At 47.3% G+C, this 27,467-nt stretch overlaps 4 protein-coding genes across 11 annotated transcripts in view; 2 read left to right on the forward strand and 2 right to left on the reverse strand.

The window, feature by feature from the left end:
* Positions 1 to 788: 788 nt before the first annotated feature.
* LOC135820250 (hormone-sensitive lipase-like) lies at positions 789 to 7,515 on the forward strand. 3 transcript variants are annotated; one of them, XR_010554025.1, is made up of 4 exons: positions 796 to 2,485; positions 3,254 to 3,635; positions 5,035 to 5,191; positions 7,287 to 7,515. XR_010554025.1 is itself a non-coding variant. In XM_065333570.1 (3 exons), the coding sequence occupies exons 1-3, from the start codon at positions 2,372 to 2,374 to the stop codon at positions 7,298 to 7,300; spliced, it is 510 nt and encodes a 169-aa protein (XP_065189642.1). In that variant the 5' UTR covers positions 789 to 2,371; the 3' UTR covers positions 7,301 to 7,515. The 3 variants fall into 3 exon arrangements, 2 of the variants coding, with proteins under 2 accessions (XP_065189642.1, XP_065189648.1); XM_065333570.1 differs by lacking the exon at positions 5,035 to 5,191 and having other exon boundaries at positions 789 to 2,485; XM_065333576.1 differs by lacking the exon at positions 796 to 2,485.
* A 542-nt stretch (positions 7,516 to 8,057) lies between these two features.
* LOC135820267 (putative phytanoyl-CoA dioxygenase) lies at positions 8,058 to 14,292 on the reverse strand. 2 transcript variants are annotated; one of them, XR_010554026.1, is made up of 6 exons: positions 14,042 to 14,292; positions 12,111 to 12,206; positions 11,429 to 11,562; positions 10,939 to 11,023; positions 9,593 to 10,469; positions 8,058 to 9,487 (listed from the first exon to the last, which is right to left on the reverse strand). XR_010554026.1 is itself a non-coding variant. In XM_065333586.1 (5 exons), the coding sequence occupies exons 3-5, from the start codon at positions 11,530 to 11,532 to the stop codon at positions 10,326 to 10,328; spliced, it is 333 nt and encodes a 110-aa protein (XP_065189658.1). In that variant the 5' UTR covers positions 11,533 to 11,562; positions 12,111 to 12,206; positions 14,042 to 14,292; the 3' UTR covers positions 8,058 to 10,325. The 2 variants fall into 2 exon arrangements, 1 of the variants encoding a protein (XP_065189658.1); XM_065333586.1 differs by having other exon boundaries at positions 8,058 to 10,469.
* Positions 14,293 to 14,869: 577 nt separating this feature from the next.
* On the forward strand, positions 14,870 to 17,942 carry LOC135820278 (cytochrome b5-like). Its single transcript, XM_065333598.1, has 6 exons — positions 14,870 to 15,108; positions 15,253 to 15,298; positions 15,846 to 15,943; positions 16,326 to 16,358; positions 16,921 to 16,952; positions 17,338 to 17,942. Exons 1-6 carry the CDS (start codon positions 14,995 to 14,997, stop codon positions 17,426 to 17,428), a joined length of 414 nt encoding a protein of 137 aa, XP_065189670.1. The 5' UTR covers positions 14,870 to 14,994; the 3' UTR covers positions 17,429 to 17,942.
* A 1,463-nt stretch (positions 17,943 to 19,405) lies between these two features.
* LOC135820292 (dystrophin-like) overlaps positions 19,406 to 27,467 on the reverse strand; it is a 105,697-nt gene continuing 97,635 nt past the window's right edge. For all 5 annotated transcript variants that reach the window (XM_065333616.1, XM_065333615.1, XM_065333614.1 and 2 more), the window contains exons 71-78: positions 27,355 to 27,382; positions 26,482 to 26,546; positions 25,619 to 25,805; positions 24,815 to 24,974; positions 22,513 to 22,623; positions 20,765 to 20,980; positions 20,332 to 20,571; positions 19,406 to 20,164 (exon numbers count right to left, since the gene is read on the reverse strand). In XM_065333616.1, the coding sequence (XP_065189688.1) occupies positions 20,040 to 20,164; positions 20,332 to 20,571; positions 20,765 to 20,980; positions 22,513 to 22,623; positions 24,815 to 24,974; positions 25,619 to 25,805; positions 26,482 to 26,546; positions 27,355 to 27,382 (1,132 nt within the window). In that variant the 3' untranslated portion in view covers positions 19,406 to 20,039. The remainder of the gene's footprint in view (positions 20,165 to 20,331; positions 20,572 to 20,764; positions 20,981 to 22,512; positions 22,624 to 24,814; positions 24,975 to 25,618; positions 25,806 to 26,481; positions 26,547 to 27,354; positions 27,383 to 27,467) is intronic.

Consider the following 27,467-nt stretch of genomic DNA (forward strand, 5'->3'; position numbering starts at 1 on the left):
TACAGGCAAATCAGACTGAGTACTTTAGTGGCTGATGTCCAACCAGATCGTTGGAAAATCGATTTTTCCACTTCAGGGCTGCTGATCGCGACTTGGTGACTTGGCAGCACCACGGTTACCTTCATAGAAGATGGCTCTGGAGAGGAAAAAGACAGACCAGAAAAAGGTTACTATTATCTTCAGCACCGATCGCAAGGAGAAAGAAATATGGTCTGCTGTAGCCTAGGCACAAAATAAATCTCACAACACGATTCGCGATTCGAATATTTCAACACCAAAAAAACTCACCTCTGGAGTAACTCCTGTTTGTGGCCCGAGATCGTTCCCTCCCGCGCCTTGAAAAAATCCTGCAGCGGCATCACAGTCCATGTCTCTCTCGGAGACTCTGCTCCTACCAGCAGGAGGTTTAGCACCGCTCGAAGCCATCGCAAACTACTTGAACTAAGCAGAAGACATTCCAAAACAAACCTGAAACACACTGTCAAAGATGCTGTCACGTTCAAAAACTAGCTCGATCGCGAGTGAGGTTGCCCCCGTGCTCGAACCCAGTATAATAAGGGGATCGGTCTATTACATCGCGAAGGACTAAAGGGACGCTGGTCTAGGAGTGCGGCAGTTTTTGCACCATGGCAACCAGGAGTGCGCGCACGCGACAGCCACCAGCGCAAAGCGTTGTGTAGGCTGCGGAGATCCGGAGAGCAGGGTGAGCGACGACACTTCGCCGTGACCCAGGTGAGCGGCTGAGCGCATACATCTCGTAACTCAAAAGTCAAAGACAGTGCAGAAGCGAAAAAAGCACTGTCTTTGAATGAACAAGACGTTGGATTTATAGTTCCTGAAAGTCACTCTACTTGGATTGGTTGGAACTAGCTTCTTTGCTAACTGTAATGATTTTGTGGAGGAGCGGTTTGAATTCGTTACTTTTCACGACAGCCTGACGCCAGCCTGACTTCTGGCTTGCAGTAGAGCTCTCCTTCCGATCCTGTCAATGGTCTCAGATTTGAAAGAAAAATACTCGAACAGTGATATTATTATTCTATACATCGCTTGTGGAAGGAAAGGGCGAGTGCTGGCAATCACTCAGTCTTCGCAAGTAGAGAATGTCCCTGCTGATTACCAGCTGAGAGACAGCTATTCTGTGCTGTGAAACGAAGGGACGATTCTTGAAGTGGAAGAACAATCGTACTAGATGTGATGATCTACTTGTATGCAATGTCACCCACAGTGTGTACAAACCTGTAGGCTAAAGCCGGTGTTACACTGGGGTTTTCTGGATCTTCAAAGCACCAGAAGTAGTATGTGTACTATTGAAAGCGCCCATTCCGTCTTGGAGGTGTGCATCACATTGACATTGTGCATGCGGTCTTTTACTAGTACATGTGTTTGGTCAGGGTCTCATCTGTGTGTGTGTCTGTCTCTCTGTTTGCTTGTGTGTCGGTGTGTGTGTGTGCGCGCGTGCGCGTGCATATGTGCTTATGTGTCTTCATGTGTGAGCAGTGTGTACTTTGAATGTGCCGTGCACAACTGTTTTGTGTGTGTATGCGCTTGCAATTGCCTTGCATGCGCTTTGAACATGTGTTCGTGTACGTGCTCCGCAGGACTTGTGATTTTGCCTGACCTTTGAAACCAATTGGACTGCCTGCCCTGGCAAGGGACTCTTATTGCCTAGCTTGTTGTTATGGCGGCATCAACAGTAGCACGTAACGCCACTCGACCTGTCGTTGCTTCACAGCGGCTGCTTTCTCGCTCCCGCTGTATCAGTTCGGCGTATTGCCCAGCTGCACCGTGTGGTGAAACAGCATACCGGTGCTCCCTGCTCAGTAGCTGTTGTCAGTACCAGGAACTTGGTGAGTGTAGCGGACACAGGTCGTGGCGAGTACACTGCGTCGCTGGTGACACACCATCACTGGCAATGCCCCGCGTCACGCAGTGCAGCGCGTCACTATTCCGCTCCACCGCGTGTCACAACCGCAGCGTTGCAAGGGCTGCTAGCGCAAGTGCAGCGTCTCCAGCAGGAACAGCGCAGCAACGGTGGCGGAGCACTGAGCCCGGAGCAGAGGTCCCGATTGGCTTCCGCTTGTCATATGCTGTGCGCTGCGATCGGGTCGTTGCTCAGCACCATCCCTTACTTGCTGCAGCAATGTTCCCGTTACAATGCTTACCCGGGTGTAGCCAGCAACGGACTGCGATCTAGTGTATCCATATTCTCCACGTGTACATTGGCGCTTGATGACATCATCAAGTCACTGCTTACGTCATCAAATACTAAGAGAGATTTCGCACAGGCTGTGTCAGCACTTGAAGAACATTCAGAGCTGCTCAGGGATCACGCGCAGCTTTTTAAAGTCATCTACGCTGTCGTGCAAGTGGCATGGACAAGACTGGCGACCTGATCGTTGATCATACTCAGTTTCCGGACGACTTTCTGGACACTGCTGAGAGTATGGAGCGGAGAAGCTTCTATGGACGGTGCCTCGGCCATCATGTAAGTCACTGTGAGAAGTAAGGTGGCATTTGTATGTGTGCTCTGCGACCGTAGAGTACAATAGCTGTCCGTGGTCTTTTGGATACTCCTACTCGATCCCCCTTTGGTGCGTCCATGGAGCTATAAAGCCGAGACCTCTGGTCGGCTGAGCCCCACCACCACATGCACACTCCATTATTCACCCCAGTGTCTGGAGATAATGTGGATTTTGTAGAGAAAAAAAAGAAGAAAAAAACATCCGAGTTTCAAAACAAACAAACAAAGGTGTTAGCATGCCATGTGCGGTTGACGTTGACGATTTGTTCTGTACCATGCTCAACACTCTCTTTTTGCTGCAGAGTGCCAGCTCTGAGCCTTCTAAGGCAGTCATCATTCACTTCCATGGTGGAGGGTTTCTGGCGCAAACGTCACAGTCACATGTGCTAGGTCATTGGAAACAAATGGGTGTGCTTTGCTGCCACCATGCTCCATCCATTTCTCCGCTGCCGTAGCCAATAAAACAAGATACTGTACCATGTGTGTAACACGGATGTGCACCAGGTTTTCATTTGGCCCCATATACAATAGTACAGTACTGCTCCATGACATCCAGTCGCGTCACTCAAGTACGTGCCGGGCGTTGCGCAGCCCTAGACCTGCGAACACTGGGCTGCGAAATGGTGCAAGGCGCAAACTTGACTCACGTGACCGGATTTCATTGAGCATCACTGTACATAATATTAGTATACCCTATGCATGTGTCTTCCTTGCGGTGTATTGTTCATGCAGAGCTATCTAAGCCACTGGGCCAACCAGCTCAACGTTCCCGTGGTGTCCGTTGACTACATGACGGCCCCCGAGCACCCGTACCCACGTGCCGTCAACGACTGTTTCTACGCGTACGCCTGGGTGCTGAGGAACGCCACCAGCCTGGGCACCACTGCCGAGAAAGTCATCCTGGCCGGCGACTCGGCCGGAGGTAACTTTGTCTTCGGAGTGGCATTCCTCGCTGCGCAGTACCAGCTTCGGAAGCCATGTCTGGTGCTGGGCGCGTACCCTGCTCTGAAAATCTCACTGGATCTGTCACCGGCACGCTGCCTAAGCGTAATGGATCCGCTGTTACCCATTGGAACGCTGCGGGCATGTTTGAATGCGTACCGGGGAGTGGCAGGTGAGATACCAGTTCTTCTTTTCCTTGGAAATTTCACTGTATAGTGCATTCCTGGGATTAGCAAATTAGAATTGGCAAACGTTGGCATCTTTGGATAGTGACAGCTGATAAGAGGTGCATAGACTGTCACTCCAGTAAAAATTCCTTCGGTGCAAATAGGATTGCCCATTTCACAATAATATATACCCTTACCTTGTAATGTGAACAGTCGGCGTGGAGACAGTAACTTTTAAAATTATAGCTAACGTGGTTGCGATATTGGTGTGTGACAAGCAAGGTGGCATGAAATAAAAGTTAAACTTCAACATTAAATACCCAGGGTCTAACACCCTTTTCTCCTTTCATCGGGTGTGGAGTGCTGTTTCGACGACCCTGCGTATCCTTTCCCAGACCTCAGGTGTGAAGTACCTCACCTGTGAATCACTGAGGTGGATGTCCCCTAGAGGTACCCTCAGGGAGTACGTAAATACCAGCGTTTTACTACTCCCTCATACGTTCTACTGAAGTTTGACTGTATGCGACGTAGTGACAATGATAGGCGTTACATTACTTTGTCCACGCCAACGTAGGCACCTTCTCTGGGAGGTTGCTCAGTGCACCCAATGTGAGAGCTGTTCGCACAATATGGGCCGGAATTGGCTGTAGGCTGCAGTCTCCCTCTGCGTGCGTGTGTGTGTGTGTCCACGTGTACTACGGTGAAACTACACCAAGTCACGTTCTTAGCACATCGACAATCAACTTTCACACTTCATGTCTTGTGCTTATGCAATGTGAAAGAACCTACAGTGCTGCTCAATGAAATCCAGTCGAGTCACTCACGTACGTGCTGGGCGTTGCCCTAGACCTGCGAACATTGGGCTGCGAAATGGTGCAAGGCGCAAACTTGACTCACGCGACCGGATTTCATTGAGCAGCACTGTACTTTAAAGTGCTTTGCTGTGACTTTGTCACTTTCTGGTTAGCTGTGATTTTGTCACTTTCTGGGTAGCTGTGTATGCTGTGCACAACCGGATTTCATTGAGCAGCATTGTATGGTTTTGTCACTTTCTGGGTAGCTGTGTGCACATCACCTCAAGCTTTGATTTTCATCACCTCGAGCTTTGATTTTCATCACCTGGAATTGAAACAAAACTGCGTCGCTTCCTTTGTCCTGCTTTCTTTATCTGATGCAACGTTGGTGATGGATGAGGACAGAGAGCTCTGTGACTAGAGGCAGGTGTTTGGTGGACGTGGACCGTGTGACTTGCCTTTGCCCTTGCTATAGTCTCCTTAAAGTCATCGGAATCCACTCTCTCAGTCTCTCTGTGCTCGCGCTGCTAGGCTATGCTGTGGATGTACTCCGCAATGCTGATTGCTCTGTGAGTACCAGTTCATGGTGTTCTTCTCTTGTCCTGTCCAGCACGCCAGAGTATCACCCGAACACCGGTCACCTGTCACAGCTGCAGTCGGGCATCCACCAACGTCATGCCACCATCCTGAATGCTTCGCCGGCCTACCTCTCTCCACTGCTGGCCAGTGATGAGATGCTGCACAGCTTACCATCGGTTGCATTGCTGGTAAGCCACTATAGCACACATGGCAGTACGGTATGAGTTATGCATTCACATACCAGTAGCTGAGGAGTGCTAATTCCGTACTTATCGTATTGACAAACTGGCCTATTGATCAGGAACTGTCCGCAAATACACCCCTGTCCAATACTCTTTCGAGAAGGAACCTTTCCGATGCCCCGGAAAACCCAAGCACTGCTATACCACACGTAGGTGTGTGAATTGTGACTAGATGCAATAGTCATGTACATGTAACTAAGTTAGGCAACCTTACAACATGTGCAATGTTGGAAGTGTGTTTCACCAAAAAGGAGACCTAGAGTAGAGAGTCTTCTGTGTAGTCTCTACATGTGACATGATGAGCATGTAAACAACCTAATTCTGAAGTACAGTCATGCACATGTACGTACTTCACAGGATCTGCTGGAGCCACAGAGTCAGAGGTCAGCAATGTTGTGACAGGCCCTGGCCTGTAGCTCTGGGTCTGGGTGTGATGTACAGTCAGATCTCGCTTATCCGGATCCCTCGCGACCCGGAAGAAAATAGCTGGCTACAGATTTACAGCATACGTGATGCATCCAATGTAACCGGTGTTCGGTTATCCAGTTCCCTCGCCTATCCGGATATTTTTGTGGAAAACGGATGTGTGCGGTTAAGCGAGGTCTGACTGTACTGTTAGCATTTTCAAGCCTTTAATACTGATCAATGCAAGGAGCAGTCTGTGTGTATTGAGTAGCGATGTCTGGAGCAGCTAGTCTGTGTGTAATGAGTAGCTGGCCATGTGAGTTCCATAGAAAATCGATTGTGCCTGAGACATATTGCGTGTCTGGGAAGGGGTGTTAATAGAGAGGTTAAGCTTTACGTGACACGAAAGTTCAGCTCGCGCGTTGGAAAACAACGCAAGTGACCTGCAGCTCACGTCGAAATTTGGAGGTTTACGCCTAATTTGACGTGATATTGCGCATCACGTCAGAAATAACGTGCAGCTTAACCTCTCTCTAATAGTCAGTCATGTGAAGTGTACACAGAGCACCTTGGTAAGCACATAATTATAGATCATCTACATGTATGTGCTGGACCCTGCTAGGAATGGGAAGGTGGGTTACTAGCACCCCTTCCACAGAGAGTAGTGTGCAGTATGAGCTGATAGAACTTCCATGACAGCGACCTCCATTGGAGAAGGACCCCTGCTGTCTAGTGGAAGAGTTGCCTGAGGCTCAGCCGTACTTCTTATCGGTATCTTTGAGTACAAGAACATTTCAAAATGCTACATTATTGTGCTCCTTTGTGGGTGTTCAAGTAAGAAAGCTATGTTTCTTTGCCGATAGATTTCTTCGTGCTATGGGTCATCTCTTACTCTGTGTGTGTGTGTGTGTGTGTGTGTGTGTGTGTGCCAGCTAGTTCAGTTGGTGGGTACACTTATGCCTGTGTTGGGTATGTTGCCAACGGGCTCGGCTGCTTGAAGGTGTAATGTTGTACTTGCCACCTTTGTTGGTTCCAGGGTTCATATACTTTCTATTTGAAGTATACATACCTGTTAACCATGGACTGCTTCTGGCTAGATTAACTCTTGTGTAATCGATGGTGCTAGTGATGTCTAAATCAGATCCAGCCTGATTTAGCCACCCGCACTAGTAGCAAGTATTACCTCCACTGGGGGCAGGGGTAACTGCAGTTGGATCCCAGGACGGATACCCTGATGCCGTCAATCCTTTTTCTGCACCTTGTCCACACCCACTTACTGAGGTGTGGTGAGCCCATAAGTGGGATCATTTTCAAGTCCACCCAGCGTTTTGGGGATTTCAGGGGTGTCGGCCGGTGGGCGGTTCAATAACCAATTGAGTCATCTTTCCAAGATTCCTTTAGAGTCTCTCTCCCCTCTCCCGGGGAGACCCACGTGACCAGTTTTGGCAGTGAGCAACAAGTACAAGTACAGGTGTGTGTGTGTGTGTGCATGTGTGTGTGCGTGTGTGTGCATGTCTCTCTCTCTCTCTCTCTCTCTCTCTCTCTCTCTCTCTCTCTCTCTCACACACACACACACACACACACTCTCTCTCTCTCTCACACTCTCTCTCTCCATCCGTTCTGTTGTACCTTTCAGCCAAGTTCATTTGACCCCCTCTTGGATGATTCCATCGTCATGGCGCGTCGTCTGCACGCACTCGGCAAGGATGTGACACTACACCCATTCGACGGAATATCCCATGGCTTCCTCAACTTCCACGCAGTCAGCCGCTTGGCGCAGCAAGCCACCGACGTGTGCATTGAGTTGATGGACGCAGCAATCAAGCAACACGACCAAGATGTTTAGTCGTGATACAAGTAGTCCCTATTGCAGTATGAGATGTCACCACTCATGCGTTCTCAGTGCAGCACCGGACATTTGCCCATTGGCACTCATTTTACGAGTATTGAACTATTTAAAAAAATACTTAAGCAAGGTCCATAATTAGTTTTATTCCCGTAGCTATGCAGAAGACGTTACTTCAGTAACGTCTGGCGCTAGCCAGGGTCCACACAGCTTTAATTTAGTGTTTGTGTGTTTGTGTCACGCCTGGCGCTATCCCGTATCTGTCCCGTACCGTACCATCAAACACAGCTGGCCGCAATATTCAAATAGGGCTTTCAACCGCAAGATCATAACGTGAAGCAACTTGGAAGAATGAGTATGAATGCGAAGTGTATGGGGGAATGCATGTAGGGCGATAGTGCGGGTTCGAATCCCAGGTAATGCCCGAAAAAAATAGGAGAATTGAAAAATTTATAACATCCAAAATTTTTTTTGCCGTCATCAAGGCGGTAGACGGTGTCGTATTACCCTCGACCGTACCTATCCCGACCGTACCGTACAATCAAAAACGGCTGGCCACAATGCATATTCCAATAGGGCTTTCAAATACAAGATCATAACGTGAAGCAACTTGGAAGAATTAGTATGTATGCGAAGTGTATCGGGGGATGCATGCAGGGCGATAGTGCGGGTTCGAATCCCAGGTTTAATATGTCTAAAAACAAAAAGTAGAAACTTATAAGAATTTATGACATCCCTATGCTTTTTTTTGTCTCGGTCATCAAGGCAAAAAAGCATAGCGTAGGGCCCTGAGCTTCCAAGCTCTCTCGTTACCAAGCATCAAGTTGAAGTGGTTTGGACATGTTGCAAGGCATCAGGATAGCTACTCCCACTACTTCTTGGATGGAATAGTGCCTGGTTCTTGGCTGCATGTAGTCTAGCCTATTTTGCACTAGCGTGACCCATGCTACCGGCATACCAACAGCTCCTAAACAAAAAATAATGCGGTGCCCACGTTATTGTTGATATAAATATGACTGTGGCTAGTAGGGTAGTGAGTCAACACAGTAAAGAAATATACACCAGTTCTATGTGCGATAGTGCAGATCTGATACTTGCTGGATATAACATTGGAGGTTAGCGTCAATATGCACTTGGAACACTAGGGACAGTCCAGCCATCCTAGATGACTACATTATCATACTCCCATCAGAGGGTGTACATGATTTAAACATACACACATAAAACGAGGCACTCAACTGTGAATGTACAAAGAGCCATGCGAACACGTAGTCTACTGTAAAACGACAAACTTTCGCGAGCGATTAACTTTCGCGACTTTCGCGAGCAGGGTCGAATCGCGAAAGTTTGACACGCGAATATGAAATTTGTACTACGCGATCGATGCGTCGATGATCGATCGTTTTGCAACAGATTTTTACAGTACGAGTAGGTCTACGTGCGCGCGCATGTATCACTCACTGCACTGACTGTACATTCACAGCGCTGATCGATGCTTGCACGGCCGGCTATGTCCAACCAAAGAGCGCAGCTGTTGCAATGACGGGTTACGTACCAACACCAGTCTTGCAAGTAAGGGTTGGTTCACATATCGCCGGTACGCGCCGGGAGTCACCGGCGGTGGGCTTATTGCAACCTCTCCCGGCGCATTGCGATTATGTGAACCAGTGCAGTCGTAACAAAATCACACGGTAAAATATCGCAAGGGACCGCCGGCAAAGTTGGACAGTGCCCAACTCTTGCGATCTGCCCCGGCGCCGATCCCGTACAATTTTGACCAAAAGTGGTTTGTGAACCGTTCGCGCCGGTGATCGCCGGCTGCCGGGAGCCAGACTTTGTCAAAATATCAAACCAACACTTGTCCTAAATTTTCCTCAATTGAAGCTAGAGAGGAGGTCCGTTCGCCATTCTTGTAGTCGCTTCAAGGTGGCAAATAAGTCAGCATACCAGCCCGTCCTTCTCGGATGATCTGCTTGACCATTGTGCAACTTCTGAGACAAATACAATTGAAACAAATAGAAAATATGATGGATACATTGGCAAGTTCTTGTGACTTCACCAACGTTTGCAAGCATAATTTCGACACAATCGCTTACTAGACTGCAATAAAATGTGTAGAAGTATTTTCATGATCTCCAGTAAAAGTAGCACCGAGTGGCCATCACCGAAAGACCTTGAACTACTGAAGAAACAAAGAATTCAAGCTTCAATTGGCAAACCTGTCGTAGCATTTGGGCACATTCTGTACTACTTTGTAGTAGATTTGGTACTCGAACCGTATGCGCAACGGATCGGGAGCTGGCTCACCGCCGATGTCTTGCGGCGCCGATTTTGCTTATGTGAACCAACCCTAACAAACATTAGTTGTCGTTGGAGTACGGCGACTTGAACCAGAGGAGAATAAAACGATCGACTGGAGAATGTCTCAGTGTTGTGGAGAGTGTTGTTGAACTTCTTGGAGCGTTTGGCCAGCTTGCTGTTGCGTAGATTTTAGTGTTGTACTGCTCGAAGATGTCTTCTGAATTTTATCGCGATGAGTATCGCAGTGGCTCAGCAGTTCGAAGAGAAAGTCTTCCAATGATCCCTCTTCGAACGTGCCATCCTTTCTCTCAGTACTAGTACTTACCTTATGGTTCTCTTTGATGCCTTGATTCCTTCTTACATTCCTTGATTCCTTCTTTCATTCTTTGATTTCTTCTCTCATTCTTCATGCACTCTGCGCCCAGCACTCCGAGGCTTCGTAAAATATAATTCTTTGATTTTCGGTGGAAGGTAAAAATCGCTAAAATTAATCGCCGCTAACTGGTCCAGTTTTCCAAAACGCTAAATTTAGCCGCCGCGAAAGTTTGTCGTTTTACAGTATGTCTTTTTCTTAGCCTTGGCGCGGGGCACCTTCGTGTGCGCGGATGCCCATGCCTTGAGGGCAAACAGCTTCTTGCCCAGGTCAGTCAAGTCGACACCAGCTAGTTCAACCTACAAGTACACCGTGTAAACACAGAGATAGCACTGTGTTACATGTGTGTATCAAGACTCGCTGACTGAAGACTCACGAATCATGCATGCTCATATCACACGTGCGCATGCGAGACAGGAGACAGTTTGGGGAATGTCATCACACAGGAAAACAACACTAGCACATCGTTACACCACTGGCACTATGATAGGCATGTGACGTCACCCGGATGATGTGGATACATGAATGCAAGGGTATCCGGCATGTGAATACAAGAACACAGACAACAGCACAATAGGCACACAGCTACAGGAAACAACGCGAGGGGCAGTACCCAGAGCACACACAGGGAAGCGAACAATCACATGATCCGCTAGGCAGCAGCAGGACAACAAAACAGCCTAAGGACTACGAGATCTCGTATACTTAGCAGCAGGACAGACACATCCATTACTGGTCACATCAGCCGGCGGAGCACCCGCAACATACCTTGTCCTTGATAAGCTGTCCACGATTCTTAGCTCGTTCTGAGCGGAGGTTGATGGATGGGAACATCTTTACAAATTGAACATACCTGCAGAGGACATTGTAGGTCCACAAGAACTTGTCATAACACGAACCCACACATAGCCTAGAGGGATGATCCTTTCCCACCAACGACTACTATTCAAGACTTCAAGTACCATAGTACAATACATGTCAGTAGCCTATAGCGATAAGCAGCCCATAATTAAGTTCTCCGTATTCCAGGAGGGTCTAGATGCTGCTAGATATCCGGAGAGCATCATCTACTCATGTACCGTAGACCAGAGCTTTATCATAGATATCAGTCTGGTTGGTGAGAACTGAGTAGGCGGGAAAGCACCTAGTACAAACCACTGCATCAAACTTTAAAACAAATACGGACACACACACACGAGCGCACACTCATACACACAGGCACACGAATACTCATATACGTAGCAGTGTTCTGACGTACCTTGCTCGCGTGCTGTTGTTGGGCCGACTGCCGTGCGCCACACGCTGGTCCCAGATGAGTAAGCTGCCAGCACGCATGGGTACTCTCTGGGGCTGTTTGTACATGGGATCATGGCCATGCACAGGTATAAAGTTCTACAAAGAGAACACAGAGATCACAGGTAACAACCAACCATTTGAATGGTAAAGTAGTCGTTGTTGATGAAATCCAGCCAAATAAAACATCAGTACCCCGCAGCAGTACACAGACAACTGTCCCTGTGGGCAACAACTGTATGGTCCTGACCCTAGTTGAGCATGATAAGGCTGGATTTTGCTGGACATGACAGTCGTTTTAAAAAGCAGCACAGTCCCGGAGAAGGTTGCAGGAGAAAACAAGTAGCTGTAGAGAGAGTTTGTTTTTTGCAGATTTAGATTTATATTGCTCCAGGAATGGTCAAGGGTGAACAAGGGTCTTGTCAACTGCACAAAGGTGTTGTTTGTTGCTCGGACCGCGGTCACGTTCTCAGTACTGAATATCACACCAGCCTTGTCGCGCTATACATTGTGCCGTGGTGGTCACAGGTGAACGCGTTGGAGTGTCGCTTCTCAACAGAGCCTACAAAACAAAGTCATGGCGCGTGTGCCGTTATCACCGTTTGCATGAAGCCTCAGATGTCGCGGAGTGATTCTTAGTTTCTTACCTTGACTTTCGCTCAGCTCCCCGGCAAGTTTTCCTGTTTCTGTAGTTACGTCATGACCAGTATGGCACTCAGCTGTGGGGTAGCTAAACGATGAACCTAGTAGGGTGCAGAAAAAAAACACATATACACCATACATTAAAAATCCGGTTTGCATCAGCTGTGGATTTTTCAACTCCCATCCTCCCAGTCCCTGCAGAGAAACTTTGGTATAATTAGTCTGATGTGATATTGAGTCGCGTGATATTGCAAGATAACACACAAAATGTCACACAAAATGTCACACATTGAGTGCCAGATTAGATAACATTCATATCACTTATGTTACATGGACAAATGTGGGCACAAGTTATGCGATTGAGTCTACCAACTAAGCCAGATTTTGAAGAGTCAGACGTGCACAATCCAGCACAAAACTGACAAGGAGCACGGAGACATTCCACGGCATGAAAGTGCCTTGTGCCCACATTTTTCCATGTTACAATTTTTTCTTGGCTCACCGTCTGAGTTCCAATCTCTTATGTGTCGAGTTATAGTATTCTTGAATTGTGTTCAGTTTATCATCATTATAATAAGGTCGAGCATTGAAACGATTGTTTTCAGAATCAGAATATTCATTGAAATGCTGATAAGTAGTTGATACGTGTGGATAACACAAGTGGTTATTTGTAGAGGTTATTCTTCTGGCAACTTTTTATTTCGCCATTTGTTTGGATAATGAACCTACCGTTCGCACAGACTGAGCTCACACAACTTCTCAGCTTCAAGGGCAGTCGTAACTGACTTCTTTAGTTTCTCCAGCTGGGTGTTGTGTCCTCCACCTTGTTTCATGCTGTCAAACTAACAACATGTGTGAACTATAACAAGGTTTATCTAATACTAGTATTGTACTAGTATTGGGTTTGTACAGTCTATATCCAGCCCACTGATAATGGTGCAGAGCCACTCCGTTTTATGTGTCTATCAGCACTGCTTGTTGTACTGTTGTGCATTATCATACTACTACGCATTCGTTCCTCATGTTGTATTCACGTCTGATGCGCGTAGTCGCGTACACTGCTTTCATTCCTCATGTTGTATTCACGTCTGGATGCGCGTAGTCGCGTACACTGCTTTCACTTCTCATGTTGTATTCACGTCTGATGCGCGTAGTCGCGTACACTGCTTTCGCGCAATCTTTTGATTTGAATGTTTTTTGAATCTCCGCTTCTGCTTCGAGAGAAGCAGAACTTTCCTTTGTACTGCAAGATGATTTCGATCAGAGTCAGAGTAAAACATTATAATACAGTCTTCTAAAACAACGAGTCGTGTGCTATCCGGAGGCATGTTCGAGTAAGAACAGGGTTATATAATAGTACTTGTCTGTATCAGAGGGTCCCGGGCATCATACAGGCGTAGGAATAGGGCCTTTGTAAATAGCTGCCGTTCTTTGCCAGTACGGTAATGTTTCTGTGGGCTCTTTTACCTAGGGTTTTTGTCTCTTTTTTGTGTTCCAATTGATTTTTACTTTTTATTTTTGTGTTTAATACTAACATTCATGCATTTTTATGACTTGAGGCTGCACGCGTGCTAGAGTGTACGTGAAGTGTGTGGGTACAGTGAGGGCTGCGTCCCACCCGCCTGTGTGGATTCACAGGAAGTGTGAGTTACGAAGTCTGAAGAAAATGTTGAACGGTCTCTGCTGGGATGACGACTACACCATAGCTCAGTGGTTAGAGCATCGCTAGCTACAAGCGAGGGTCCCTGGTTCGAGTCCTGGTGGTGACAGTCAATTTTTTGTTCAGACTTTTCCCGTTTGTCTCTTTCCCTCAAACTAGTGAAGATTCATGCATTTAAATTGATTTTTGTACTTCAAAGTAGTTTACTGAATTTGAATTTGTTTGATGATATGTGCAATTCATTTTTCCCGCACAAGAGGCTTTACTAGTACTTACCTGCGGAGGCATTGGTTGTGAGAGTTACCACCTCACCCTCGCAGTTTGGCGCTGCATCCCCTCTGAGATGAACGGCTGCTGAAAATGTTATTGCGTCTGCGTTGTTGTGACTGCTTTTGCTACGCTGCCTGCTCTTCTTGACATTGCTGCTGCTACGAGTACGAGTTCGTACTGCAGTCTTCTGTCTTGGCAATTACTGCACTAATAAATAATATTGAAGTAATAATATTCACTGGTACAGTGGTAGAATTAGTTGAAAAAGACATCATGATATTGATAATACTAGTAAATTATTACTAGTAATCATCGAAAGAAGTGAACATGAACCGCTTCGAACACACGTTCGGCAAATATTTTTCCCTTGGCCGCGGGCCTAGCCTGGCCGTAGCTGTAGCTCAAGACTGCACTCGTACTGGGTCACGGCGAAGTGTCTCACTCGCTCTACCGCCGCAAGTCTGGAGCGCTTTGCGCTGGTGGCTCTCGCGTGCGCGCGCTTCTGGTTGCCATGGTGCAAAAACTGCCGCACTCCTAGACCAGCGTCCCTTTAGTCCTTCGCAATTACATCCTTTCGTCAGTGCGTGCGCGAGCGTTCCCATTTCGATTTCGTATCACACACACGTGCTCACCTAAGAAATCCAAATTTCCAAATCCGACAGTATCACGTGCAAACACTCCGAAATCCATGGAACTTTTGACCTTTGCAAGGCAGAAAGGAGAAAATCAAACCGCGGTTTTTTGACTCAAGACGTCTCAACACGGCCACATGTACATGTACCAGATCACCACATGGCCATGCGCATACAGTATGCATGGCCGGGGATATGGTCAACTGATCGTCCTCGAGTTTCTGACCTGAGTGAGCGGTGCACTTGTGCATGTGGCCAAGGTTGTAGCTGTGCTTTCTCTCTCAACTCTAGTCTTGACTTTTGGCGGCCTGAAAACAAAGACCGAGGATGGCTGAAAAGAAAGTCTTTACCAAGGCTGAAATCGCCGAGCACAACTCCAGCAAATCGTGCTGGCTTGTAATCCATAACAAAGTCTACGATGTGACGAAGTTTCTGAATGAGGTAATCTTCCAGTCAATTGTTGAAATGGATGTGTACAATTAATTGTTTAGTTTGAACAGTTATCTTGTTTGTACGTGGTGGATTTGTCATTTACCTTGCTTTTCTATTGGCGATCTTCCTATGTGTACTTGCCATGCTATGTAGCATCCCGGCGGTGAGGAGGTTATGCTGGAAGTGGCTGGAGTTAGCTGTAAGCAGGAATTATGATCATGAATTATTGGGTTCTTTCTATTTTTTGAAAAATCATCATGTCGGTCCTGTTACTATTATTAAGTTCAAAACCCTAGTCTAACAGATGAGGCTGGCGTAGCATTTGGATCCATACCGGATGTGGGGCATGTAATGTAGTGTACTGTACATGATAGTAGTGATGACGTTGGACTGTCTGATCCAGTGCAATGACTATGTACCATCATGTAGCTCTATCATGTCTAGTAGACACCTGGACTGGACATGTACCATTGAGATAAACCCTACATTGGTTATTTTGTTTCTCCAACGCCCAAATCAGTTACTGTGTGTATACCATAGCATGCAGTACTTGGGTTGTCATGGCTTGAGGCACAAAGTCTATTTCTGCTCTGTGCCAGAGTACTGAAAGGGGAAGCCCGTTGACACCGGGTGCTGTGTGTGTGGGGGGGGGGGGGTCCCAATGCAGCCAGGTGTGTTGTCCAGTAATACCGTATGCCAATATCACAACCTCTCTGTTTTTGTTGATTTGCTCGTGCAATGTGTAGCCTCTGGCGCATACGCCACTTCAGCCTTTGAGGATGTCGGCCACTCAACCGATGCACGTGCGATGCTGAAGGACTATCTTCTGGGTGACGTGGCGGAGGTAAGCGTTGCTTTAGTCTGCTCTTCTACCCTCGTGGCTAGATCTTTTGAATGGAAGTAGGTTGCAGTACATGTACGGAGTTTCACCATTGTAAAAAAAGTGGCATCCCCTGCCAGCCCTTCTCATGACAACTTTAAGAGGGGGTACACACAATACAGCAATGCAGTGGTCTACACTGATCCTCAGTACACCCCATTGTACAAATCCTAACATCAAGCATTGTTGCTAATGGAGCATTGTTGCTAACGGACAATTGTCAGGGCACGTTCTTGTGTGTAAAACAGGTTTCTGCTCCATCTGTCCTTATTCTTTGTTGTTGTTGTTGATGTTGTTGTTGCTGTTGTTGCTGTTGTTGTTGTTGTTGTTGTTGTGTTTGATACAGGCTGACCGTGAGGATGACACGTCGTCGGAGCCGGTAACCAGCTCTTGTGTGATATGCTAGGGCATGTGTCTAGTTGCTGGTGTGTTGATCACCAGCTTACTGCCGGACACAGTCCTGGGCACGGTTAGGAGAGAACTTAGCTGCTCAGTGCTCCCAAATTGTTGACATACATCTTGGCCTCTGGTTTGTGCTGGCATCATGGCACTGTATGTGTACCCTTGCATGCACGTGCACACAAACACATGCACACGCACAATGCTCTTCTCTTACCAGCAGTGGCGTTTGGGCTGAGATTGTGAGAAGAGCGGGTGCTGCATGTAGCTGCTTGTCGACCCGTACCAATTTGTGCAATGCAGACCAGCATATTGTACGCATTTGAAGCGGGTTATTCTGTTCTGAGCATGTTGATGGTAACCCCCATGTGAGATAATCAATACGACTTTGTCAGTGCTCTGTTTCACTTAGCGCCTACCCTGGTATCATGGTGATTGGTTTTTGAATGCAAGCGTTGCACTATCATTGCCTTGAAAATTGACTCCCAAGACAAACTCATGGGAAAGGACTGGTAAATCATTGTGTGTGTGTGTGTGTTTAGGTAAAGACGACACCAAGTGCTCCAGAGGCTAAGTAAGTAGTCTGACTTGTGATTGGTGTTGCTACTACTCTAGTATGGGGTCTCTCCTCGATGTTCACCGTGTGCCACAACCGTGTAAACGACATGTGGCAATGGGTCAGGCAATGGGTCAGGCATTGTGCTGCACGTACTGTACTTTCTAATTTCTATGCACTGCTGCTGCTGCTGATGATGATGATGATGATGGATGTGCTGAGAGCTGTGCAGTGTGCTTGTGACACATTGCCATGTATGCACAGGTCAGGCAGGCAGGCCCGGAAAGTGGAAATGACTATGCGCTGCATGCCGGCATAGAAAATGAAAATTAATGGTAACAAATATCGTGGACGCCGCTGAATACTTAGTACATGTTTGCAACTGTGTCCTGTGTTGTTGCAGCGGCGGCGGTAGCTCATTCATGACCGTGCTCGTTCCCATCGCCGTTGTCCTCCTTGGAGTAATTGCCTACCGCTATTTCATTGCTCAATAAGATCCTACTGCGGGCCTGTTGCTGCTGCTGTTGCTGCTGCTGCTTCAGTATTTAGCCAGGCGGTACAAGTAGTTTCATGGACTATTGCCGTGTTGTAGAATTGGGTAAGGCCTGTCGCTGTTCTCTATGTTCTCATCTGTTTAACTCAGTAGTGGATGCTGTGCTGGCTCGTTATCATTTGCTCATTTTAATGCAAGCTTTCACTGTTCCGTTGGTCAAACCAGCACAGGATCCATTGCACGCTATGATCTTCCATACGATTTCGACGCTGCTTGCTTCTGTTTTTTCTTTCTTATGCCCTCTCCTCTTCAATGTCGCCATAGTTTGTTGCCGCCTGGCTCTAGAGATCTGGTTCCAATTGATGCCAGCAGCGCACATGCCAGCGCCTTGTACAAAACTGCTGTACTGCTGTATGTTGACAGCTCACTAGCTAGGTATGCCTCAATACCTCCATCTCTTTTTAGAAGCCACATTCGAACTTCGAAGTCACCTGCCAAGATTGGTAACAGCTTAACAGGGAGAATACATCATTCTGATGGAAGCTGTGAGCAGAGGCTGGCTGGTAGTCGGGCCATGTACCATAAAATAGCGGTCCAGCTGCCCCTGGCTTGAACCAAATCCTGTATCTGTGAAAGAACCCGCGCTATGCACACACTTTCTTCAGTATACAATCTCATCCTTCCGGTACAAGCAAGCAGCTGAGTTTGCATTGAAGATCACATTGAGTGGTGGTTAAAACCTACAAATAGCGCATGGAAGTGGCGGCATGGGTTGTTACCCCAGATGGTGCTTACTCTCGCGTGCCTTTGCGGTGCTGTAAATGCACAGTCCAGACTCCTACCCCCGGTTATCTGAGCACTTTGGACAAGCATGTTTGATGGGGCCATGCTCTGATACTCTCACCAGACCTATGTCACTCTGACACGCACGTAGTGATGGCCAAAGATGGTCTCTATTTTATACCCTGACACACACATTGTTCAGTATCACATGCCTCCGGGGGCTGTAAGAATCATTTTACTCATGCTTCATGGAAAAAAGAGGCAATGTATAGTCTGGATACTTCAAATGGCCATTGCATAATTATACCATTGCCTTGTGATTCTGTCTCCGGGGAAAATTGCGGGAAAAAATCGCAAAAAACGCGGCATAATATGGCATAATTTGCGGTAAATATGCGGTGAATAATATTGATGTGCGGCAATTTTCAGTGAGTATGTAGTGAAATCAATCAGTTACAAGTCTCTGGTGTAAGCACTCGTCATATTTGAGTAAAAAGCCGCCACGATGAGACGTTGCTGACCGAACAGTGCACTGTGTGTACGTGTAGTGCAACAAAAAAGTTCAAAAAACGCGGTCTTATAAAAATTCGCAAAAAACGCGGGAAAAAAACGCGGCCGTGGAATCGCAATTTTCCCCGAGGACAGGTGATTGCATGCACTCAATGACTAACTACCAACTTCACAGACAAGACAGGTACGAACGAAAACTGCAGTAATGAATGAAGTTCAACCACTGTCAAAATTATGACAATAATTATTGAAACTGCAAGTAAGTTCAGCATGGAAATATCAAAAGGCTCCTGTTGTACACAGCAGTTGCTAGAGGTACTGCGTTGGTGGACTCGACGCTACTTCCGTGCGACCTTAGTCAATAGTAGTGTTGTACAGTGTCGGTATGGGACTGCACATTTGCACTTTCCAGGCATTCAGACTGTGTGTATACGCAAACCACTAATGATCGCCCTTCAAACACAATCACTAATGTCTAATGATCGCCCTAACTCACGAACAAGTACACTTGATACAAATCGCTTGGTTCCCCATAATAAAGGTGTGTACGATACTTTCACAGCACTCTCTGTGGCCTGCGATTTGATTGGAGCATGCACTGCTTTAAAGAGTCTAACGCCTGTCTGAATGGGTAGCTACACTTGTGGGTGTGGGTGCACAACACACTCCAGAGCGGCCAGACACATTCAAGCAAAGCAATTCGTTTTCTTACACATGTGATCAGCCTAGTTGTAGAACTAGAAGTCTGTAAGGCAGTTCGAATACAAGATGAGGTTGGCAGACGCAACAGCTTTAGTTTTAGAAGCAAACATGGGGAAGTCCCAGCAGAAGAATGCAATACTAGTCACTAATATAATCTGACGGGGTACGCATCGTTCTTATATTACCCTTAGCAGATGGCAACGTTAGGCGAGATTCTAATCATGGATGAGCTCATAAACATGACTCCTTTTCTAGAAATAGCCAAGAGAACGAAAATGCATATCAACAAACCTAAATGTCAAAACGTTTCTGTTGACAAAGAGAAGCAGGCAGTCCCGGTGTCTAGCAATGAGCTTCATGAAAAGCAGATCGGTTTACGAGATGAAGATACTTTCGAAAGTACGCAAGACAGGCCTAGAATCATGGACGGATGTAGAGAGTGTGTATGTGTACTGCGCGCACGAGCTAGACTGTGACAGTAAGCGATGCACACAGTAACTGACCAGGAAAGCATGAGTGCCTTGATGTTCATGATGGTAGTGCGCGTTCTTCACACAGGACTATAGAAAATGGGCAATCGACTTATTTAATCAGCGACAATGCCCGGTGTACAGACATTAGAACACCTTTGGAGCTTTGGACGCCAGGTTCACGGGAGAGATGGTAGCCACGGTCGCGCTGGTGGAATCTCCACTCAGATGTCCATTCTGCTGCTGTCGTGATGGTGAAGCACCAATTTGATCTAAAGCCAACAACAACATTTAATCGACAAAAGGAACATAAGTTTAATTTTAATTAATACTGTTGCCATGATAGTGTCAAGAGCCACACCAGCAGCATTAGCAGCAATGTAAGGAATGCTGGATATCACCATGGTGACAACAAGCACACAGCGTACGGCCGGCCTACCTGAAGGTACGTAGAAAGTGAACGACGCGGCCCAGCCATGCTGCACTGCAGCGTTCCGATCGGTCTCGTTTTCAGAGAGCAGGAAGCGGAGCGGGTCGCTCACGGAATCCTCCGTGCCGCGGGTCGAAACGAATACGGGCTGGCGGCCTGCCTGCGGCGAGCCGTACGCATGGAATGAGAACACGTCTTTCCACCTGCCAAACTGGTTGCGTAAGGACAGCCGGAAGCGAGTTGGGTTTTCTAAAACAGAAGGCCAGACAAAACAAAACAAGCCATTGACTTGCAAGACAACCTAACTCTTCTTCTTCATCACTACTTGTAGGAGTTATTTAGGACATTTGCCTCTTGAAATCACGCACACGCCATTACTCAATCTCACCGTACAGATCAAGAGTAGGAGCAAGATTGACAACAAATCGACTACCGCACTCACCAGCTCTGAGCACGAAGATCTTGCGCGTGCCCGGAATCTCCTTGGGGAAGGCCATGAACGTGAACTTGGCGCGCCACGGCTGCCGCGGAGGCTCGCGGCCAACTTGAATACGCTGCGGGTCGTTCTTGGCGTTGCTGTTGCTGCCGCCACACTCGCTGACGTAGTAACGACTTGGCTGTGCTCCGCCGCTACCACTGTCCGTCTGATTCAGACCAGCTAGACAGGAAAACAGAAGAAGAAAAAAATGGGAAATCACACATCGTTCAATACTACAACTGAGACACTAGATATAGAGTGCAAATAAAATGTAAAGCATGCCACAATGCTAGCGAAGTCTAACCCTTTTACGGTCTCACATTTTTTCAAACTATCGTAACTCAGTCAATTTTTGAGCAAATTCGAACATCTAAATATCTGGGTTGAAGAGAAAGCTCCAGGCTATTCGTAGGAACAATCGCCGAAGCGATAGAGTGAACGGCTGCGATGCTACGAAGCTCGCGATCTGCGTCACGGCTCATTTGCGATTTGAGTGGGCGAGCTGGGTCTTGAGGACGGGTTTTTCCCTTTGCAGCTAGCTGTCGCCACAGAGACACGGATTCAAATGAGAGTATGGACTCGCAGCACTCCTCACAAAAAATGTGAGCTCGATGTGAGCAAGGAGAGGGAAATGGCTGTTGAATCTTGTTTCTCGTCGTGAATCAAGCACTAGGGCGATGTCGCTGCGCTGCAGCGCTGGACCCACGGCACGCTTGGTGTCGAATTGTAGCTCGGCGTGTTGCTCGTGTCCAGAGCTTTCCAGAGAGCCCAAGATCACGAAAATCAGCGAAGGGAAACTGAAGTTATGGGTGAATCAAGGTACGAAATTGTTGAATTCTGTAAATAGCCTCATTTTGACGGAATTCTGAGACCGTGAAAGGGCTAAAGGCCGCTGCATACTTCATTTCGCGTACAGGAAAGTCATCGCGCGATCGTCACGCGATGACTTTCCCGTACGCGAAATAGTCGAGCTCAAGTCAACTTTTTCGCGACGCGACGCGTTTCCCGTACGAGACATGAAGTATGAATCAGGCTTAAGAGCGGACGCTTTCGAATAAGTTAGAATCTAGCCTGTGTATTTCCAAGCAGTATGTTTTTCAGCTGGCCCGTGCACATTGACAGCACAAGTTGTGTCCTGACGAGGGCTGCACATGTCTAACGTGCTAACAGGACGTCATCACACTAAGAAGCTCAAACCTCTTTGGAGATGAAACAATTTTTTTACAGAAGAAGTGCCCCTTTCTCTGTGCTACCGTAAGTTGTTCTTTGGCATGCATAGACCAGGAGAGATACTCAGCCTTATGCATTTTGTCGTACTTATGGCAACTTGAAAGTACAAAAAACAAATTTCAGAATCATATAATTATGGGTCTACACATGCCAAAGAGCAATTCGGAACTAAAAAACAGCACTTCTTCTGTAAACGTTTTCCACAAAAGATACGTGTTGGTATAATGATATGTGATCTGATTGGGTTTACATGCAAGTTTCGTTGCACAAACAGCTCAAGGTGACCTACAGTGTAAAGCCTGATTCATACTTCATCTCGTGTACGGGAAACCCATCGCGCGATGGGTTTCCCGTACGCGAAATAGTTGAGCTCAGATCAACTTTTTCGCGACGCAACGCGTTTCCCGTATGCGACATGAAGTATGAATCAGCCTTAAGCATACTGCGTGTGGTACATAACTACACATACTATGCAGACTTACCCGTGCTTGCGCTGGCTGCCGCAGTGTTGGCCACTCTAGCAATGCCAGACATTGCCTCTGCTGCCTCGGCTAGTCCATTGCACAGGCTGTCATAGCTCTCATGCATAGGAACTAACATACATACATAGACATGCGCGCGCGCGCACACACACACACACACACACACACACATACACACACACACACACACACACACACACACACACACACACACACACACACAAGATTAAGGATAAGGATAAGTTGCGTTTCACACACACACACGTGCGCGCACACACACACACACACACACACACACACACCATTGGTACGACAGCGAACACGCAAAGACCTCCACCCGTTCCAGTACCTAACGCCGAGAGAACACCAAGAGTATGTAACTGTCATCATGGGCCAGTGTGCGATGTTCTACCTCTATTGTGTAACTGGTCTGTATCACGCTCTGTTCTCATGCACTCAGCACCATAGTCTCTGGTCTGTATCATGCTCTGTTCTCATGCACTCAGCACCATAGTCTCTGGTCTGTATCATGCTCTGTTCTCATGCACTCAGCACCATAGTCTCTGGTCTGTATCATGCTCTGTTCTCATGCACTCAGCACCATAGTCTCTGGTCTGTATCATGCTCTGTTCTCATGCACTCAGCACCATAGTCTCTGGTCTGCATCATGCTCTGTTCTCATGCACTCAACACCATAGTCTCTGGTCTGTATCATGCTCTGTTCTCATGCACTCAGCACCATAGTCTCTGGTCTGTATCATGCTCTGTTCTCATGCACTCAACACTATAGTCTCTGGTCTGTATCATGCTCTGTTCTCATGCACTCAGCACCATAGTCTCTGGTCTGTATCATGCTCTGTTCTCATGCACTCAGCACCATAGTCTCTGGTCTGTATCATGCTCTGTTCTCATGCACTCAGCACCATAGTCTCTGGTCTGTATCATGCTCTGTTCTCATGCACTCAACACCATAGTCTCTGGTCTGTATCATGCTCTGTTCTCATGCACTCAGCACCATAGTCTCTGGTCTGTATCATGCTCTGTTCTCATGCACTCAACACCATAGCCTCTGGTCTCTATCACGCTCTGTTCTCATGCACTCAACACTATAGTCTCTGGTCTGTATCATGCTCTGTTCTCATGCACTCAGCACCATAGTCTCTGGTCTGTATCATGCTCTGTTCTCATGCACTCAACACCATAGTCTCTGGTCTGTATCATGCTCTGTTCTCATGCACTCAGCACCATAGTCTCTGGTCTGTATCATGCTCTGTTCTCATGCACTCAACACTATAGTCTCTGGTCTGTATCATGCTCTGTTCTCATGCACTCAGCACCATAGTCTCTGGTCTGTATCATGCTCTGTTCTCATGCACTCAACACCATAGTCTCTGGTCTGTATCATGCTCTGTTCTCATGCACTCAGCACCATAGTCTCTGGTCTGTATCATGCTCTGTTCTCATGCACTCAACACCATAGTCTCTGGTCTCAGGGGCGTCACCGGACCCCTCACAGGGGGGGGGGGGGGGGGGGGGGCACAGGAATTTTGCACAGGAAAACACGAAAAAGTTCGCTGATAGTGAGCTGGCCAGACGCTTTCCTTTTTCGAGAAGACGACATTTTGAGAGGAACCAGCTTCAAAGACTCTTCAAACAAACACCCAGCACGCCGCCGCGCGTGTAGATTCTAGTACAAGGCCAAAGGATGCAGCGCTGCGCACACGTGCACGGGCGTAGTAGGTAAGTACTAAATAATTAATTAGTAGCACTAGTACAATCGGTCGTGTACATGTACATGCACTCGCTACATGCACTCACGCGATCGCGGCAGCGCAGTACAACTAGTTTTAGTGCATGCAGTTTATTAGTAGATTCTACCAGCACTACACTTTTCATAACCAGGAGTTCGCAAAAAACCAAGGTCGAATTTTTTAGGGGGGTGCACGTGCCCCCGTGCCCATCACGGGTGACGCCCCTGGGTCTGTATCACGCTCTGTTCTCATGCACTCAGCACCATAGTCTCTGGTCTGTATCATGCTCTGTTCTCATGCACTCAGCACCATAGTCTCTGGTCTGTATCATGCTCTGTTCTCATGCACTCAGCACCATAGTCTCTGGTCTGTATCATGCTCTGTTCTCATGCACTCAACACCATAGTCTCTTGTAACAGAGCATTCTCTTTTTTTGGACATTATCTCACAAACCATATCATTGTTCATTCCACTGAAGCTCACTCTCTCTCCCTAAACCCATGAAGACAAATCACGATGTGGTGAACTACTTGTACAATCTAGTCCCTTACTGAAAGTGCTGGAAGAATCCGTGAGTGACGAGGACACTTGTGTACAGAACACGTCCAGAAGGTCGAAGATGGGATAGTCTGGCCGTGGAGATGGTGTCTGTCCGCCTTCCACTGGCGAAGGACTGTCAGGGAAATCGCGGTGGCCTGGTCGGTAACCACCCTAAACACACACACCCAGAACACACACAACGCTAGTAAGTAGTCACAAGCAACAAAGTCATACCGGTAATAATTATGTCTACTCCAAACCTGCGCAGGTGGATGCTCGAAGGAGCAGTTATGATTTGGGTGTGAGTCACCTTAACACCAACACTGGATATACAAGACAGTGGACCAGTGGACCAGTAGACCAGTGGACCAGTGGACCAGTGGACAGTGTGGACAGTGGACAGTGGACAGTGGACAGTGTGGACAGTGGACAGTGGACAGTGGACAGTGGACAGTGGGCAGTGTGGACAGTGGACAGTGTGGACAGTGGACAGTGTGGACAGTGGACAGTGTAGGTGTACACTAGATATACAAGACATGGACAGTGGACAGTGTGGGTGCAGCAGTGCCAGCACAGTGACACCGGTACACAATACAGGTAGCAGTAGCAGCAGTAGCAGCAGCAGCAGCAGCAGCAGCAGTAGCAGCAGCAGCAGCACACAACTTATTTACACGTACAGACCACGCCGAGTAACTGTACAGAAGTATAACACCTGCATTCGTCTGGGATACTGATTCACAAAAACCTGATGGAACGGAGTGCAACAGCAGAAAGTCACAAGGCGAGGTGGGCAGCCACTGGGAATTCGTACGTACCGACTTGGCTTTAGCGCTATCCAACGCGGCTACAGCCTTGGCGTGGTGATGTTCTAGCACGGATATCTCCTCCGTCAGTTGGTCGTGGATCAGCTGCTGGAGGCGAGATGAGTTCTGGATGATGAACCCCACGGCTGTCAGCGAGTCCATCAATCTCTGGCGTTGGTCAATCAGCATTTGAAGATGTCTGCATACGAGTAAACCGACATAAACCAAAATTCAAACTCTTTGTAAGCAAATGTTCACAGTGCAGTATATGCCACAATGCAACACCACCAATACAGCAACACCACCAATACAGCAACACCACCAATACAGCAACACCACCAATACAGCAACACCACCAATACAGCAACACCACCAATACAGCAACACCACCAATACAGCAACACCACCAATACAGCAACACCACCAATACAGCAACACCACCAATACAGCAACACCACCAATACAGCAACACCACCAATACAGCAACACCACCAATACAGCAACACCACCAATACAGCAACACCACCAATACAGCAACACCACCAATACAGCAACACCACCAATACAGCAACACCACCAATACAGCAACACCACCAATACACCAACACCACCAATACAGCAACACCACCAATACAGCTTCTCGCCAAAGACACTACCGATTCATTGGCTTTTCAGTTTTGAAATGATTTACACAATACAAGGCTGGCACATAGAATCAGCTTCATCAAAATGCTTTGGCCAATGCTGCAAAGCTACAATAATGGCCAAAGACCAAAGCAAACAAGACCCACGTTACGCCAAGTTCAGTGAATTTACAAAGTTTTACTTCATGTGGCCTACCAGGGAGTAACATTACAGAGATTCCAGTCTCTTACTTTGCATCCTCGTCCAAACACGCCAGTAAAACACTGTCTTTCACTGCAGACTTCTTTCCTGGTGTCTGTGAAAATAGACACAACAACAACAACAACAACAAGGCCATCGTGAGAATAAAAGATTTCAAAAAGATTTCAAACAACAACAAAAGGTTGAACATGCGTAGTCAATCGCCAAGAGAATGCTGATCGTACTACTAACGTTTGAAAACGGAACGTAGGTGACTAATTTCTTGCAACTGTTGAGCTTGAGAGTTTCATGCAAACTAGCCTCTATGCCTGTATTCATATGCGTTGGCCACTCGTGTAGTCTATCAACAGCAGATCCCTATCCCGGAATTGGGACACAACAAAAATCGTACGGTGTTTTCGATCGTGATGCTAGAGAAAGCACACGAACATCCTTGCAGATCATGCCAGTGTCGGGGAGTGAATGGAATCCTTGCAGATCATGCCAGTATCGGGGAGTGAATGAACATCCTTGCAGATCATGCCAGTATCGGGGAGTGAATGAACATCCTTGCAGATCATGCCAGTATCGGGGAGTGAATGAACATCCTTGCAGATCATGCCAGTATCGGGGAGTGAATGAACATCCTTGCAGATCATGCCAGTATCGGGGAGTGAATGAACATCCTTGCAGATCATGCCAGTATCGGGGAGTGAATGAACATCCTTGCACATCATGCCAGTATCGGGGAGTGAATGAACATCCTTGCAGATCATGCCAGTATCGGGGAGCGAATGAACATCCCTGCAGATCATGCCAGTATCGGGGAGTGAATGAACATCCCTGCACATCATGCCAGTATCGGGGAGTGAATGCATAAAAACACTGAATACAGGTTTCAGAATGTACAACTTAGATCTTACCACCGGCTCAGACTGCCTGGATGTAGGGCTGTAAGAACAACACAAACGACACGTTACAACAGAAGTTAGAACTCAACTATGCATGGGAAACATCGCCTGGCACTCGATGCCAT

Source organism: Sycon ciliatum, chromosome 1, assembly GCF_964019385.1.
Source record: "Sycon ciliatum chromosome 1, ocSycCili1.1, whole genome shotgun sequence".
In the NCBI taxonomy this organism is placed as follows: domain Eukaryota; kingdom Metazoa; phylum Porifera; class Calcarea; order Leucosolenida; family Sycettidae; genus Sycon; species Sycon ciliatum.